The following is an 18,213-nucleotide window of genomic DNA, read 5'->3' as shown; positions in this document are numbered from 1 at the left end:
ATCTAGATATCACATCTTATTTTAGTTTATAAGTGTTCATCTATTCTCCACAATAGATGATAAGAGTACTCCAGTGTCTTGGCAATATGTTCTAGCATAGAAATATACATGTAGTGTAATTCTATAAACTTATACCTCATTTGACTTAACCAAAATTGTCTTAGTCTCAATTCCTACCACATTGAGGGAGCCTCTCAAATGACTGTTTTCTAGTCTACAGTACTGCCCTGGAAGAGCTAGCCAGGGCAAGGCTGGCGTGAGGAGTGACCACTGCCTTCCAAAGTATATTTTCCTCATAAATCAGTAAAGAGTTGTCGAATCCTCTAGCTTTAGCACACCTGGGCCAAAGGAAGGAAAGCCACCAAGATTGCACAAGTCATCCACCCATGACAGAGTAGACATGAGTCTATGACAAAATAAACTAGAACTTGCACGCAGTGCCTGATTTTAGCATTGACTCCCGTAATTGGAGTGAAATGGATCAAAGTTTGAATTAAGGCCCATGGTGAGGTAACATTGCTTTGTTGTACTTTTGAATAAGAGCTTCTCCTGATCACTATTATATATTTTTTCCTAGAAAGTCTAAAGTTGAGAAGAGAATATATCGATCCTGACTTTTATTCCAATAATGGATGGAATAAGTTTTAGGGTAGAATTTTGTTCAGTTTGGATTTAATCTTTTGAAAAATAAATTCCTTGTTTACTTGTTTGATTACAGTTCTCTTTGTTATCTTTAAGAGGTAAGACTGCAAGGTGACTAGCATGTTCTGTGAATCTGCCATTCCTAAAAGTTTTATAAACACTTGATATTTTCACTGATAATTGATCGCTGCAATAAACATATATTGTGAAAATGCATCCACAATAAATGGAATTCCTCCAAATGTCTCTGCCTTGCTTATTTTTATGCACTGCATCGATTATAAATAAGAGTTATATCTGTTTTAATAAAGATGGTGGCATAGCAAAATCTATATTTCAGATTGAGTCTTGGTTTCACTCTTTAAAAAAGGAAAGCCATTTCATTCATATTGTTTAAATTATTCTTATTACAGGCAATCTTCTAATAAAATAGTGAAAATTGCTCTGATATGGACAACTGATGAAACATGTATGGAAAAGGTTGAAAAGAGGAATTAAAAATAATTCTCCTTCCAAAAAAAATTATCGTATCTTCCTCCATCCTCCCTCTCATTCCCCATCTTGTCACACACCACTCCTCTTGCTCCTAAGGTAGAAGTACTGTTTTTCCAAAGGTAGTGTCTTTTATAGTAGAAGTGGCCATTTAACATATACCCTTCGTTTGCAGAATACTGACTATTTGCAAGGCACTGGAGATGACATTTACATCCAAAGATTTTTTTCATAGTAATTTTGCATATTTATGTAACACTGGTTGAATATATGAGGTTCTTCTCATAAAGGTTTCAACTCTGAGCCCAGAGCCCCTGAACAATCCCCTAAATCCTGCTCATAAGATTGGACAGAATTAGCTAAGTTACTGCAACTTAAAAAATAATTAGTGCTTTTTACTTCTCCATCCTAACAAGAAGGGTGATCAGTTTAGGCAACAAGGTAATTGTCATCAAAGTTAATTCACAAAATTAAACAATGAAACGAATGCCATCTACAGTACTGGTACCAAACTGATAGGATTAGGGATGGACGAAATTTAATTTTACAGTGTGTGTATTCAGGTTATGAGCTTAAAGATGTTATAGTCTCTTGTATGTTGTAGGAACAGGTCTGTATTACAGGCTTTTTCCTACTCTTGCTTGTATGAGTGCTCCAAATGGAGGAATGGATTTTTAAAAAATCTCATGACCCTAAATATGTGTTCTTCCATAGGACCAAGGAGATGACCTAACTATGTCTTGATCTGAGTGCTATGTCTATTTGTGTCAAGCGTATTAGTCATGTTGTCCAAACATTCTGTATCCTTACTGATTTTTTTTGTTCCATATCTACTATTGAGAAAGGCATGTGAAAATCTCCCTGTGTGATTATGGATTTGTCTATTTTTCCTTGTAATTCTGTTAATTTTGCTTTCCATATTTTAAGATCATGTTTTAGGTGCATGTGCAAGTCTAGAATCATTAAAGCTTCCTAGTAAACTGAATGTTTTAACATTATGAAGTAATCCTCTATTTGCACAGCAAATCTTTTTTCCTTAAAGTTTGTTTTTTCTATTCTTAATATTGCTACAGTGGCTTTCTTTTGGTTAACACTTGCATGACATAACTTTTTCCACCCCTTTACTTTTAGCCTTTATGTAGCCTTTAGTTTTAGATGCATGTCTTTGAAAATCCTAGACATCATAAAATCATAATCATCAGGTTTTAATCCAGTCTGATCATCTTTGAGTTTTACCTGGATTATTTAGGCCTTTTATATTTAATGTAATTACTGATATTCTCTCATTTAAATAGCATCCTAGTTATGTGCCACCTGTTCAATGTACGTTTTCTCTCTTGCTTTTACGCCAGGGCTACTTCTGCTTCAAAGCATACAGTGATCTACAAGAGGCAGCTGAGAGGCTGAGCTAGACTCTTGGCAACCCAGTGGGGCTAGAGGAAAAAAGAATATTCTGTCTGTCAAAGATGAGGATTTGTTAAACTACTCCCCGTTTATGGGTCTACAAAGAGCTGACTCCTGAAAGTAAGGGTGAGCTTAAAATAATCTGGTCCTTACACAAACTGGCATCTTCCTTAACCTGGGGGAAAACTGCATTATTCTAGTGGGGAGATAAATGATAAATGATAGACATGAAAAGTTACAAAATACTGAGTAACAATTCAAGAATTTAAGAGAAAGTATCACAAGGCTCTAGTACATAACTGTCAAAGAATTATGTAGTACATGATTGTCAGTGTTTAGAGGGAGGAGAAAATATTTCATTTTGGGGTAATCAGAGAAAAAAAAAAGTCTTATATTTTTTTTTTTTTTAAGATTTTATTTATTTATTTGAGAGAGAGAGAATGAGAGAGAGCACATGAGAGGGGGGAGGGTCAGAGGGAGAAGCAGACTCCCTGCCGAGCAGGGAGCCCGATGCGGGACTCGATCCAGGGACTCCAGGATCATGACCTGAGCCAAAGGCAGTCGCTTAACCAACTGAGCCACCCAGGCGCCCAAAAAAGTCTTATATTTTGTACCCCCAGCAGTGCACCCAGTGCACCACACATAACGGTGCTTGGTAAGTGGTATGATGATTTCATGAGCAACCCAGTTTATAAACTCTCTGCCGGATGTACTGCTGTCAAGTTTTGTAGTAGAGTTTTTAGAGTTCTGAGAGGTTAATTTGTTTTGTAACATTTTTGTTGCCAGATTTATAATTACTGTATCACCTCAGTCCTGCATTTCAGCTCCATGAGGATGGTTGGCCTCTTGCTTTACTCTAATACAGATTTGTTAGCAGAGTTTTGTCAAGGTATGCTTTTAGTGATATTGGCTTTTGCTACCTTGAAATAGGATTTCCAAAAAATGTCTCATTAAAATAGGTTGTAGAAGGCCCAACTGGTCATTTCTGCCTGGATAAAGAACATTCATTCAATAAACTCTTACGGAATGTACTAAAAAGAACTATAATCATACAGAACACAAGGTTAATTTCTTAGCTCGTTTTTAACTTTACCTGGCTTTCTTCCATGCAAACCTACTTTTCTTAGAACAGATGCTGTATTTTGTATGTCTGGTACCTGCCAAGTTTAGCAACACAGGTGCTTTGAGTTTTTTCAGATGATGGAAATCCACTGTCCTAAGTGCACTGGGGTTTCTAAATCCTTAGTGAACATCAGAATCAATGGTAGACATCATGGAACTATGTAGGTTCCAGTCCCAGGAGATTCTTATTCAGTAGGTCTAGAGTTGAGTTGTATAATACCCCTTTGTTATTCAAATACCTAATTGTAAAATGCAGATTCAGATACAGAAGGAGTGGGGAGGGGCTTAAGATTCTGCATTTCTAATAGGTTCCCCGGTGATGCTTCATTGGCTACTGCTGCATTGGGGAACACATTTCAAGTAGCAAGGTCTCACTCTAGGCTCTGTGTGGAAATGTGCACTCCAAAGATTCTCTCTGAAAACAGAATGAGATCACTTGCTATGATAGAACAATGGTGCTTTATATATAAACTGTCTTAATCCTTACATCAATTTTAGCAGATAGGTGCTGTTACTCTCTCCATTTTATAAGGAAACTGAGACCCAGAGAGGTTAAGTAACTTACCCAAGGTCATACAGCTGAGTATTCTGGTTCCAGAGTCTGCACTCTTAACCCCCTGGTCCCATGGGTCAGCAGCATTAGCTGATTATAGACAGGTTCCATTTTCCCCAAGAATACGTCTTGGAAACTGACATCCCTCATGACCACCAGGCCTATGTTTCCAATTAGTTGTTGAATATTTTCACCCAAAATCTCTCCAGAAGATAACAATGTACATTCTGATCTGTGCTCACATGTTGTCCCTTACCTAATTATCAGCCTTATTTTTTTTTTCCCCTTCCTAAGTTCACTGAAACCAAGTGTGAGTCCACCTCATCTAAGAAAACTTACCCCAGCACACCCATGTTTATCTGAACCTTTATTCTTGTTAATGATTTAGTACGCCTGTAGAGTGCCTGCCTTGTGACCATCGGGCACCGGACTAGGCAACCAGAATGCAAAGAGGAAGCTCAGACCTTCCCTTCCAAAGGCTCAGAAACTATTAGAGAAAACTAGATGAGATCACTCTCTGGTGAATCCTAAGCAGAGATTTGCACCAAGTGTTGTAGTTGCACAGCGGAAGAAACCTCAACTCAAAAGGGCCTGCCTGCTCCACCAGAGCGCACGTACCTCCAGGTCTTCCACCACCTTGCACCCTTGGTTCTCAGCACTCTACCTTTCACATGCTAAACACTCAGCACATTTTTTATACATATTTTTTGAAGACCTACAGATACCCATCAACATTAGGCACTAGAGATACAAAAGATAACTAAAACCCCAGCCCCCTGCCCTTAAGGGGCTTTGATATTAAATAGTAGGACACAGAAATGAGTAGACTAAATGCAGTAGAGTGTTGATATTATGACAGGGGTGCATTAAGGGGCATAACAGAGGTCTGGAGGACAGAGTTGTCTAAAAGAAATTCAAAAGGGTACTTCTGGGACAAAGGTGGCCAGTGGCTCCTAAGAAGGCCAGGTGGGTGGCATTAACATGCCTCAGTTCAAGCTCTGCTATTAAGAAAAACGATTTGGTCAGCATCCAGAGAAGGAATCTATTTTTTTTTCTTTTATGGCTGTACTAGTAAATTAACCAAGCTCAGAAACCCAATATACTACGTAAAGTCAGAATGGCAGCACACTAGTTTGCAATGAGAAATTGCTCTCATGAGAACACTGGGCTTCTGTGAGCAGCATTATCTTTCTGTGAGCTAAGGTGCTATTTCTGAGAGAGGGGGCATCCAAGAGAATCCCTGAGGACTAGAGGTGTCTGACTGAAGGGGAGCCTGGCATTTTGTTTCCTGTTGGATGGCTGCCTAGCCAGGAGTTGGCTAATTTGTCTCCATGCTCCCTAGCTCATAGAAAAGCGAATTGAAAAAAACAGGCCAGATAGGCCAGCACTGTGCCAATGTATAGTAGACAGATAGGTCCTGTATGTTCCCACCAGTCCTAGAGCTGCTTGTGAAGATGACACTGGGTCAGGGGTGACACTCTGTCATCATGCAGGGATCACCACAGCAAGGCAAGGAGATGCCCAGGTATCAGAGTGGTATGGTATCATCGTCACCAGTTGGAGGTCTGCTGGTCAAATGGTAACGACAGCTAACATTTTATTGGGTCCTTCCCATATTCCAGGCACTTTCTAAGCACTTTACATGTTATTCACTCATTTAAGCCTCACCACAACCCTACAAGATAGGCACCACACATTTCTCTTGACTTATGATAGGGTCACACCCCAATAAACCCATTGTAAGTTGAAAAGATCCTAAGTCAAAAATGCATTTAATACACCTAACCAACTAAACATCATAGCTTAGCCTAGCCTGCCTTAAACGTATATTAGCCTACGCTGATATTAGCCTACAGTTGGGCAAATTATCTAACAGTCTATTTGATAATAGTGTTGAATATCTCATATAACTTGTTGAATTTTTTTTTTAAAGATTTTATTTATTTGACAGAGAGAGTTACAGCGAGAGAGGGAACACAAGCAGGGGGAGTGGGAGAGGGAGAAGCAGGCTTCCCGCTGAGCAAGGAGCCTGATGTGGGGCTCGATCCCAGGACCCTGGGATCATGACCTGAGCCGAAGGCAGACACTTAATGACTGAGTCACCCAGGCGTCCCTAATTTATTGAATATTGTACTGAAAGTGAAAAAACAGAAGGGTTGGAAGTATATTAGTTGTTTGTCCTCATGATTGCGTGGCTGCCTGGGAGCTGTGGCACCTACCATACTGCCCAGCATTCTGAGAGAGGATCATCCTGCATGTGGCTAACCCAGGAAAAGATCCAAAGTCAAAATTCCAAGTATGGTTTCTACGGAATTCATATTGCTTTTACAATTCATACCATTGTAAAATTGAAAAATCATAAGTTGAACCAGCGTAAGTTGGGGACCTTCCGTAGTACTGTATTATCCACACCCTACATGTAAATAAATTGAGGCACAGAGAAGTTAAAGAATTTGCTCAAGGGGCGCCTGGGTGGCTCAGTCTTAAGGTTAAGCGTCTGACTCTTGATTTCAGCTCAGGTCATGATCTCAAGGTCGTGAGATCAAGCCCCGAGTTGGAGCCTGCTTGGGATTCTCTCTCTCTCCCTCTTCCTCTGTCCCTTCCCGCATGCGCACACACACACTCTCTCTCTAAATAAATAAATAAATAAATAATAAAATAGAATAAGATAAAGACTTAAGATCATACAGCTATTAAGTGGCAGAATATTTGAGCCCAGGCAGTTGGCCTCTGAGCCAACACTCCTCACAAGGATTCCCCAGTCTCTCACAAGAGATTGTTATTGCCTTGAAGAAAGGCTTCGAGCTTGCCTTGAAGAAAGTTCCAAGTCACCACCCTCATGAAGCCCACAAAGAGCAAGAACAGCACTTGAGACCAACTGTGTAGACTACAATTTGGCCCAGTTAAAGAGACTTTGGCCCTTTTCCTCCCCAGCCCCTGCTCATCCTAACATAACAAGGACTGGCACGTAGAAGGAAGCCAGGATGAATGTAAATAGCAAAACACCAACTCACTCCCACTTCCCAAGCCACCAGAGCTAGGGGTAGATCTAGGCTGTCTGGAGGGTAAGGAGGAAGAAGGCTTTGATTCCAGTTTGAAACTGACATTTAAAATGTACTTGATACCAAATTTCAGAGTAAAATCTTAAAAACCAAAAGTTTTAGTGTTTTAGTAGCTGAAAGTGGCTAGAAAGTTGTGGAATCTGGCAACATGTCCTCCGTGGGAAAGGGGACTTCATTGTTGCACAGTTCAGGGGCAGGTATTTGGTGAGGGTTGCCGGCGGGGAGGACCATTTCATGGTTTTTGTCATGAGACTTCACACTGAACATTCTTTCTCTTTTGAGGTGATTTATCCTCTCCATTATTTGTTAAGTAGGCAGGGGGCATTCTTACTAACCTCATTTCCAAGTGTTTAGGAGAATAATGCTTCACTATAGTCCCCCGATTTAGACACATTAAACAAACTAATAATACAAACTACTCGTACCAGTGATAGAGGGATTAGGAAGGACTTCACTATGGGGATGACCCTTAAGCTGAGTCTTGGTTAGTTAATTGGCTGGGACAAGTCTCAAGGTTTGAGGGGCTCCTGGGTGGCTCGGTCAGTTAAGCATCCGACTCTTGATTTGGGCTCAGGTCATGATCTCAGGGTACTGGGATCAAGCCCCTCGGCGGGGTCCTGGGATCAAGCCCCTCGGCGGGCTCCAAGTTCAGCGGGGAGTCTGCTTGGGATTCTTTTCTCCCTCTCCCTCTGCCCCTCCCCACCATGCACATTCTCTCTTTCTCTCTCTTTCAAAATAAATAAATCTTTTTTAAAAATCTCAAGGTTTAGGGGCGCCTGGGTGGCTCAGTCGTTAAGCGTCTGCCTTCGGTTTAGGTCATGATCCCAGGGTCCTGGGACCGAGCCCCACATCGGGCTCCCTGCTCAGCGGGGAGCCTGTTTCTCCCTCTCCCACTCCCCCTGCTTGTGTTCCCTCTCTCTGTCAGATAAATAAATAAAATCTTCAAAAAAAAAAAAAACTCAAGGTTTGAACTTGGAAACAGTTTGAGAGGTTTGACCCTATAGCAGGACATTCTAGACCCAGATAGTCTGAGGAAGGCCAAGATGGGTATACTAGAGGACCCCAGGACTCCTAGGACCTACTATGGCTTCCTCAGCCAAACTGTGACAAGACCTTGACAGCCACATAACCACTAAATTCTGTGATGTCATAAATAACTCTGATTGCCCTAGTCACTGTATTTAAGTCTCTGCTCAACAAAGTCCAAGTGATATACTTACACAAAATAACTTACATTCCTAACACAACTTACATTTGGGCATGTTGCTAAAGTGAATTTTCCTCCTGATTCCCACACTAGTCATTGTGCTCTTTGGAGTATTGTTTTGGTTTTCCTTTTCCTCTTTTCTTACTTTTATTATAATGCCTTTTATACTGCAGGTTTAGACTAAATAAAGTCACAAAAAAATAGGACAAGGGAAAGTTGCTGCTGAAGTAAAGTTGCCTTGTCAAGAAGCCAAAGCTGTGTATATAAGGAGTCTGTCCTGTGAACTGCTCAGATAAGATAATAGGGAAGGGAAACAAAAATTCAGATCGACGAAGTCCTTTGGAGAAACTTACTCCAGGCCTTACTTCCGCTCTAACTTAAAGACAAAGAATTTCCACTATATAGTACCATCTGAAATAGAGTAAGTTAAAAAAAAAAAAGTTCAAAAGAAGCAGGTACTTAAGGAAACAACTTAAAATTTACTTACGAAGGAAATCCTAATGAAATTTTCCTAAAAATGATACTCCAGTTAAGCTTCACCTAAACAGTACAGCCTAGTAAAATTCATAACCTGGTCTTCTCTCAGAGCCTTTGTACTTGCTGCTTTCCCCGCCTGGCAAGGTCTGCCCTGGACATAAACATGGCTCATCCTTTTGCTTCTGTCTCTGCTCAAATGCCTCCTGGTCACAGAGGCTTCCCTGGACACCCTATCAAAAGAGGTACCCTGCGACACCGGGCCCCTCAGTAGAGCATGCGACTCTTGATCTCAGGGTCGTGAGCTCAAGCCCCAACACATGTTGGGTGTAGAGTTTACTTTAAAAAGGGGTGGGGGAGGCTCCTTGGTGGCTCAGTCAGGTTAAGTGTCTGACTCTTAGTTTCATCTCAGGTCATGATCTCAGGGTCTTGGGATTGAGACCCACATCAGGCTCTGCACTCAGCACAGAGTCTGCTTTTCTCTCTCCCTCTCCCTCTGCCCCTTCCCTCTCCTCCCTTGAATAAATAAATAAATCTTTAAAAAAGAGAGAGAGAGAGAGGGAGGGAGGGAGGGAATGAGCGCTACCCCTACCAAGGCCCACCCACCTGGAGTACTTCCCAGGCTCTTTATTTTTCTCTTCTTTATTTCTCTCCATAGCAATCATCATCACCTGAGTGGGTTTTTGTTTTTTGTTGTTGTTTTTCTTTTTTTCCCATTGGTTTGTCTGTCTTCTCCCATAACCTCCCTGCGGAATGTCTGTTTGGTTTCCTCCAATAGCCTTACAGGGGAACAATCCCTGACAAGTAGTAGGCATTCAATAAAAATTAGTTGAAATAATGAAAGAATAAATGATCATGATTTTCAAAGTTTTGTTGAATTACTATTTATTTATGCACTGAAATAATTTTTCTCTATAGGAGTACTTGAAATATGATCATGTAAATATTTAGACTACAAATCATGAGACTCAAGCCCCAGCTCTGCCTTTGATTTCTTGTGTAAGCTGGTTAGCTAATTTCTTGGAGCTTCTTCACCTTATATATCTGACACCCTATGGGTTGCAACCCTGACTCTAAAATCCATATTTTAGAAAAAGAGATTCCATATTTAAATATTCTCTGTGCATGTCACCTTTTTGTTGCATATGTATGGCATAAAACATGGTACGGCTATAAAAGGCAGATGGGGTTCAGAATTAACATCCACAAAATGTGCCACTTGGCATGCAGATTATTTGAAGCTGAAGACAATCTAGGCCCAAAGACTCAGGAAGAGCTTTTTATCTCCCCCTTAACTGCCTCTAAGAATTTAGAAAGAGGGCCTGGTCCAGGAAAACAGCTATCACCAGAGAGAACTACAAAGAGTATGGGCTAGGTGCAGCAAGCCAGAAGGAGCTTGGCAAGGGCATGTTTCTGTTCAAATTCCTCTCTGTGTCCCCTGTCTCTGCATGGCATGGATGGCAAAACATTTGTTTACCAAACATTTGCTCTTCCCACCTTCCTGTGAATTGTCTTCCTTCCCTTTGAAGCCCCAGGCCCCACCTTCTCTTTAGTTCAGGGTAGCATATGAGCCTCAGTTGCCTGTCTCGGAGGCTCTCATGTCCTTGTGAGGGGTCCATACATAAGAAATTAAACTTATTTTTCTCCTATGAATCTCATCAATTTAATGAATATACCAGCCAAAAGAACTCAGAAAGACAGAGTAAACATTTTTCCTCCCGTACACACCAAACAGCTCAAGACTTTTTTTCAGCTACACTTGGAAAGCTGTTTCAAATATATTAAATTATCCACGAGACGTAAAGGCCAGGGGGAAATCAAGATGATTTCAGGAATAATGTCTTTAAGTCTCTTATGGACCAGAATGTCTAAGTCCGTTATGGGAAGAACGTATTTAATTAGATAAGACAATACATGTAAAGTGATTTACATAGCGCCTCGGAAGGTAACAGGTGTTCAATACATTTGCTAACAATTACGATACTTAAAGAATCTCTGAGCTGATAAGAATTTTGAGTATTGTCTATCACTCGATTATCAAGTATTTAGAGAGAAGTTTCGTTTCTGAATAAAGATGATTAGTCACACAATCGTGCAGAGTGCCCCCCAGTGTGGGTACAAATGAAGACCAAGAAAGCCCAAATCTTAACCAGTAAGCTCTGTTGCCTCCTCGGAGAAAGGACATGACAAACAACCGACGGGCAGAACCTGAGGGACAAAGCCCTGCCCTGTCTTCCCCACTCCTAAATTTTCCCGCCACGCCCCGCGCTCCACCCTAACGCAGCTGCCGATTCTCTCCGCCCCCAGCTCCTCAGCCCCTAGTTCCCGTCATCCCCTGGGCTCTCCCCTTCCCCGGCCGAAATCCCGCGTGGGCTCTTTTCCTCCGCGCTGGTCGCTAGGTGATTCCCGAGGACTGTCGGAAGTCTCGCGAGGGGGGTCCCGTTGCCCTGGAAACGAGTGGCCTCGCCTCTTGCGGGGCGAAGGGCGTGGCTGGGGCTGTTAAACTACAGCGGCGTTGCTTCCAGCTGCTAGACTGTAGGTGTCTCCGCTAGGACGGCTGCTCCCCGCAGGGAAGGGACGACTGGCCAGGCCAGAGGACTCGGGGCGGGGGCGAGGGCCCGGCCAAGGCGGTCGAGAGGGGAAAGACATCGCAGACGGGACGCCCCCTGCGGGAAGCGAGCGCGCCTGGAAGACCGCGCGTTCCAGAAAATGAGCTCCTTCCCATACTGCCGCGTCCAGAAGTGAGGGTGGGAGGAACACCTTGCCGACACCACTTGTGGCTTAAAAGGCCCCAGTCCTCCCCACCTAGAAAGTGACCGCGCCTGCCCGCAGACCTGCCCGGCGCGGCTGGGCTTGGAAGCGTCTGCTTTTGCCTCTTCTGCCGCCGACGTGGAAGCTACCCAGGAGGCGCCCGTTAGATAATCTGTGTGTGTGGCTTTCCTGAAGCCCAGGTTTTACATTACAGCAGGTCAGCACGCTGGTGTGCCGCCTGTGTTCATGTAAGGAAATAGAATCCGGATTTATGCCAAGTTTTCCAAATTTGGAATTGTGGTGATCCCCAGATGGAGACTTAAGTCTCTTAATACTGGAGGCGTCTTCTCTCTTGCATTGGTAGTTATTTGCTCTGTGTAGAGAGGAGCATAAACCAATAGATTGGAAACTGGCAAATTCCTTTGGTCTCTCAAAAATAATAGAATCTTAGCAAGGAATTTCTGTTACTCCATTGTCTTAACCACTTGGGAGGATGCTTGCATGGGAGGAGTAGTGGTCATGGCCAATATAACCTTCTGGTAGCTGTTGAGATTTAAGTAAGAATAATTGAATATTAGAGACAGTATCTACAGAATATTAACCAAAATATAAAGAGAAAAGTGTATTGTAGTCATTTGAGCTTTTGGTCAATTGAAAATTAAGCAGAAAAAAATTTAAACTATGTTGTTAGATTTCATTGCCTGAGTAAGTAACTATAATTTTTCTTTCATTCGTAATCTTTTTAAATGCCTCAGGATCATTCTGAACTTGCTATGCCCTGTGGTAATGTAAATACAGGATGTAAATGATTTGGCTGTGTAGCCTGGAGATTTCTTTTTTCAATTAAATTATTTACTTGATTAGTCTTTTATTGTGATTTTTGTCTCTTTTTCATGGAAATGGAAAATTTCTACAAATCTTTGAAGCTGAATGTTTAATTAGCTGTGTCCTAATTAATTTAGCTTTTAGAGAAGGCTGTTGTCACTGTTAATTAAATACAATTGGATATATCTGGGGTTACTCATTTAATGTAATAAACACCTTCAAGTTAAACAGAAAACTGTCAAATAAGTTGCTTAGAAATTGTTTTACAGCCTACCTACATAATAAAAGAAATTTCAAGCCAGATATTGGAAGAAATGTCAGAAGATTCAGAAAAGGAAGACTATTCAGACAGAACAGTCAGTGATGATGAATCAGTATGTTTTTTTTTCAACTTTATCCCACTTAATTTCAGATAAAACTTGTGTTATAAATTCCCAGTAAAAATATTATAAAATCAGTTGGATGTAAAAATCAATTGATGTTTAAATCACTTGTCACTGAAGTTGGAAAATAATTTGAAAGCCAAGATACTACTATGTGCAGTATGCCTTATCTAGAAAGAGAACCTATATTGATATTTTTGAGAAAATATTTTGGCTAAGATTCTTCTGAGTTTTACTTAACAGTGTGTATTAAATCATTACTAAGGTTTTATTTTTATAATTCATGTTCACATATGTATTCTGTTATATCATAATATGTATCATAATACTGGATCCCCTATGTTCTAAACCTGGGTATCACCATAATAGGTTTAATGTGGCTCTGATGTAACAAAGGAAAGGACATGGAGGAAGAAAAAGGGAAAAACAAAATGCAGTATTTCAAAATAGTTTGTCTGGTTCTAGTACATATGAGAGATTTCCTTCAGATTTTAGTAAAATGTAAATTATCAGGTATATAAGTTAAGGTCCCAAAATAAGCTCCCTAAAATAATGTATCACTCTTTAAGTCCATGGCTTTCTGTGCTGCTTTGCTTTTTCTTTTTGTTAACTTTATTGAAGTTTAAATTGTCTTGCCAGGTTTCCAAGAATTTTTAAACTGTATTTCCTCCGTACAGTCATTAATATGACCTTACCCAATGAAAGAAGGGGGATGAAAACTTGAAGGTTTCAGGATATTTGAAGTATTGGGCACTTTGAGACCAGTGGCCCATAATAATCCTTTGATTTTTTTCATTCATTACAGAATAGAAAGAAGCGCTCAATTCTAAGTACTAAAATAGATGTAAAAAATTTCTGGATGTGGAAACTGTTGGTTTTTTAAAAATATTTTAAAACTCTCCTGTTTTAGGATGAGGATAATTTCATGAAATTTGTAAGCGAAGATATCCACCGGTGTGCACTTTTAACAGGTTTGAACTTATCCATATATTCTCCCTTCTCTTTAGGATAAGACCTTGAGTATTCACTCAGGGTCAGTGAAAAATAAGAAAATGAAGAAACTAGAAAAAATTCAGATTGAATAATATAGAAGTGTATTCTGATATTGGATAAGGAAAGAAAATGTATCCACTTCCACTTTTATAAGAATCTTTTGGAGGGGGCGCCTGGGTGGCTCAGTTGGTTAAGCGACTGCCTTCGGCTCAGGTCATGATCCTGGAGTCCCTGGATCGAGTCCCGCATCGGGCTCCCTGCTCGGCAGGGAGCCTGCTTCTCCCTATGACCCTCACCCCTCTCATGTGCTCTCTCTCTCTCTCTCATTCTCTCTGTCTCAAATAAATAAATAAAATCTTTAAAAAAAAAAAAATCTTTTGGAGCTCAAACTTTTAAGGTTTTAGGTAAACCTGATATTTAATGAAACTAAATAAAAGTAGTCATTACTTTATAAAGGAATACACTTAACATAAGGATTTAAATAGGCATTTCTTTAAATAACTAGCTCTTTAAATTTACTGTATGACTCAAGTTATAATGGACACTGTTTTGAAGTACATTTTTATTTAAATGAAGTTTGCCTGTATAGTTTCCTTAATAAAGTGATTGATTTGCAAATGTACGTATATGTGGAATCTTGATGTATACTTGATTTTTTTTAAATGTATACATTTAGAGTTTTTTTTAGTGTATATCTAAAATATTTCTTCTTAGTATTCACATATCTATCACAAGTAATCTGAAATTGAAATAAGGCTTTAATTTTTCTTTTTTCCTCTTTTTCTTTTTTTTCTTTTCTTTCTTTTTTTACCATCATCCTAAAACAAATCTTTTGAGACACCTACTATTCTCAGTTTGGTATGTATCCTTCTAGACCTTTTTCTTTGCATTTATACACATATCTACACCCATACTCTTAGAAAATTTGTAGTACTAATTTATGGACTTCTTGCCATCCTTTTTTTCTTTTTAAAATTTTGCCAATCTGTTGGAAGAAAGGAGGTGACTCACTGTTTTCACTAACATTTCCTTTATTGCTGAAGAAATTGAGAATTATTTTATATGCTTGCCCCAGTCACTCTTATAATGAATTGCCTGTTCATAGTAATCCTTTTTTAATGTTGCTTCTATTATTTAGAATTATTTTGATGTTAAATTTATCATTTATTTGTGGCTCTTTATTTTTATATCTGTTTAAGCTTCCCTACCCCAAGGTCACCAATATAATCATCTAAGTTTAAATACTTTGAATTTTGGTATTTAATTTTTCTATAATTTACATTTATGAATAGTAGGAGATATGGATCTAATTTTATTTTCTAATTCATAGCTGCCTTGCCATTTTTGAGTCATACTGTAAATTAGACAAAATGTGGTCTGTTCACATAATGAAATACTAGATGCTTAGTAACAGTCTGTTGAATAAATGGATCTAAATAACAATCCTGAGAAGTAGCAAGGGAAGGTGTTATTATTTCTTATTCACATACAGTAAAATTTATGTTCAAAGAGGCTGCATTAGCCAAGCAAAATCGTATAGAAACAAAGTGGTAGAATAGAACTCAGTTTGTCTGACTCCTAGTCCAACTTGCTATATCTGCTCTTGTACAAAAATAGCCCAAAACTAAATCTAGGTAAAAAGCCACGTTTTGGAGGTGGTAGAGCAAGAGGAGACAAATGGAGAACCAAGTATGTGAACAGTAGGGAGAAAACCAGAAAGTGTAGCATCATAAAAGACAAGGTACAGGAGCTTAGGGAGGGGAGATTATCCACAGCAATTTGATGCCCCACAGCTAGCCCATTGAAAGAGACAGGGCCTCTGCACTACCTACTTGGGGCAACCCCATTGTATTCTGTGTATATTATGCTCTTGGGGTTGTGTCACATAGTGATCCTAGAATGAGAACTGAGAAGAAGTTGTGACTGAGAGTTCAGTAGCAACCTTTGAGGATATAGAGCTAGTAGGTGGTGAGGAATTATGGTCATGGGGTGTATTTAACCCATTGGACAAATAGTTGCCTCAGTGTGTTTAAGTTTAAGAAGACTACAGTAGAGGTGCCTGGGTGGCTCAGTCGGTTAAGCATCTGACTTCAGCTCAGGTCATGATCCCAGGGTCCTGAGTCTCAGGGTCCTGGGATCCAGCCCTGCATCAGGCTCCATGCTCAGCAGGAGTCTGCTTGTCCATCTCCCTTTCCCTCTGTCCCTCCCCCAGCTCGTGCTGTCTCTGTCTCTCTCTCAAATAAATAAATAAAATCTTAAAAAAAAACACTCAACAGGAGACAGTTTGCTAGAAAACCTGCAAGAAACAAATGTTTTTGGAGTAGCATTGAGAATTTAGCATAAATTAATAGTATCTGAGGTCAACAACTACTTTTTAGCTATTGTGAAGATCAATTGTTACAAAATTTCAATAGTAACTTTATTTTTAAAATGGCATGAATTATAAAATGATATCCATAAATACAAATAAATGGTATTGGAAGGGAAAAAGGAATATATTTAAAAAGTATAGGAATTGGGGTTTTGCTGCTTATCGCTCATGATTGTGTTTGAATCTTTTTTTCAGCTGACTCTATTAGTGACCCATTTTTCCCCCGAACTACCCAGATACTGTTGGAATATCAACTAGGGAGATGGGTGCCACGTCTTCGTGAACCACGAGATTTATATGGTGTCTCTTCTTCTGGTCCGCTGAGCCCTACACGGTGGCCGTACCACTGTGAGGTCATTGATGAAAAGGTCCAGCATATTGGTATGTTCTTAGCAGTTTTTGGAATTCAAATATTAGCAAACTAACTTTGCCAACCTTAATTTTAATGAGGAGACTCGTGGTGTTAGAATATTGCATTCCAACAGGAATATAACATGAGCTATATGTATCATTTAAAATTTTCTAGTGGCCACATTTTAAAAAGGAAAACGAAACAAGTGAAATTGATTTCAAAAATATATTTTATTTAATCCAAATTTATCCAAAGTATTTTGCATTCTTTTTTTTTCATATGAAATCTGGTGTGCATTTACACTTGCATTTTAGCTCAGATCAGCCACATTTCAAGTGTTCAGAAGCCACATGTGCTTAAAAGGGGGACGTAAAACATGTGCCAGAATTTTGTAATTCTGAACAATTTGAAATAGCATGACTATTCCAGTCACATTCAAACTCATACATAAAGTGAGGTCATGGACAGAGGGTATGCCAGATGGTTCTGCAGTCTTGCTCCTTTTTTCTCCATATCTCTTGCTCCCCGCCGCCCCCCCCGAATATCTTTTTTCTCCTCTATGTATCTTTATCCTCTTTCTTTCTCCCTTTTTTTCCACTTCTCTTCCTCTCTTATTTTTTTTTATCTTTGTGCCCCTTTGTCTTTTTTTCTCTCCTTCCCTCTTTCTGCTTCTTTCCCTTAATGTATGTTTTATGGACCCAAAGAGGACATATTTTAGTGAATATTTTTATGTTTCTGTATATGCACTCCCAAATTTTGTTTTCATTCAGTGTTTTGCAGCCTTATCTTCCCAGTCCTCACACCTGAATAATAGAAACATTTCCATTATTCATTACCTCCTCACTGCCACTGTTTTTCACCTTGGGTTGATGATAGCATATACATTATTGCCAGGTAGAGATCTTATTAGACATTCACTGGTGAATAAAATTAAAAACTGGCTATAGTTACTGTAACTGTCTATACTTACTATATTGCTTACTTAAATTAGATGCTGCTTAGGCATTCTTATAATCTAAGTTTTCTCTTTATATTATCTAGTATACAGAGAAAGAGGGGAAGGGAGAAGTGCCTCTCTCCCGCTTTCCCCCTCTCCTCTCTCTCTCTCTCTCTATATGTATATATATATACACACACACACATATATATATATGCTTCAGAAAACTTCAAGTCAAAAGTTCTCAGCTGGGTGTTTAGGCCCCCCTGGTCTTATGGTCAAGTCAGGCTGTCTGATTCTGCCAAATGAAAACCATCAGTAAACAAACTGCCCATGATGGGTACCAGGGGAGTTTCAGACTTTAAATAGCACATTATAAATCTTACTGTCCTTACCTTGGCCAACTGTCAAAGCTAGATATCCAGACTTTCCCAGCTATAAAAATAGAGCTTTTCCAGTCAGCTATAAATGAACACTGTCCTACACAACCATATACCTTGAAAGTCTTTCCATATGAGCTCATATATACCAATCTCTTTTTTAAATAAATTGGTTCATTAGATTTAATTCAGTGAATACAATACTTTCTTTAACTGGTGCCTTATCATTGAGTTTTAGATGTTTCCAGTCTTTGGCTTTGACAAA

General features: G+C 39.6%; 1 protein-coding gene and 1 long non-coding RNA gene across 3 annotated transcripts in view; one reads left to right on the top strand and one right to left on the bottom strand.

Annotated features, from left to right (window-relative positions):
• Positions 1 to 12,174: 12,174 nt before the first annotated feature.
• The window catches only part of LOC116630751, a 73,168-nt gene continuing 67,129 nt past the window's right edge, over positions 12,175 to 18,213 (bottom strand). For both annotated transcript variants that reach the window (XR_004298997.1, XR_004298996.1), the window contains exon 4: positions 12,175 to 12,250. This is a non-coding gene — a long non-coding RNA (uncharacterized LOC116630751). The remainder of the gene's footprint in view (positions 12,251 to 18,213) is intronic.
• The window catches only part of AGBL3 (ATP/GTP binding protein like 3), a 59,854-nt gene continuing 53,879 nt past the window's right edge, over positions 12,239 to 18,213 (top strand). Inside the window, exons 1-3 of the mRNA XM_032401535.1 lie at positions 12,239 to 12,906; positions 13,826 to 13,886; positions 16,475 to 16,660. Of these exons, the coding sequence (XP_032257426.1) occupies positions 12,847 to 12,906; positions 13,826 to 13,886; positions 16,475 to 16,660 (307 nt within the window). The 5' untranslated portion in view covers positions 12,239 to 12,846. The remainder of the gene's footprint in view (positions 12,907 to 13,825; positions 13,887 to 16,474; positions 16,661 to 18,213) is intronic.

Source organism: Phoca vitulina, unplaced genomic scaffold (genome assembly GCF_004348235.1).
Source record: "Phoca vitulina isolate PV1807 unplaced genomic scaffold, GSC_HSeal_1.0 scaffold4, whole genome shotgun sequence".
NCBI classification, from domain to species: Eukaryota; Metazoa; Chordata; class Mammalia; order Carnivora; family Phocidae; genus Phoca; species Phoca vitulina.
This window is presented reverse-complemented; position numbering and strand designations above follow the sequence as displayed.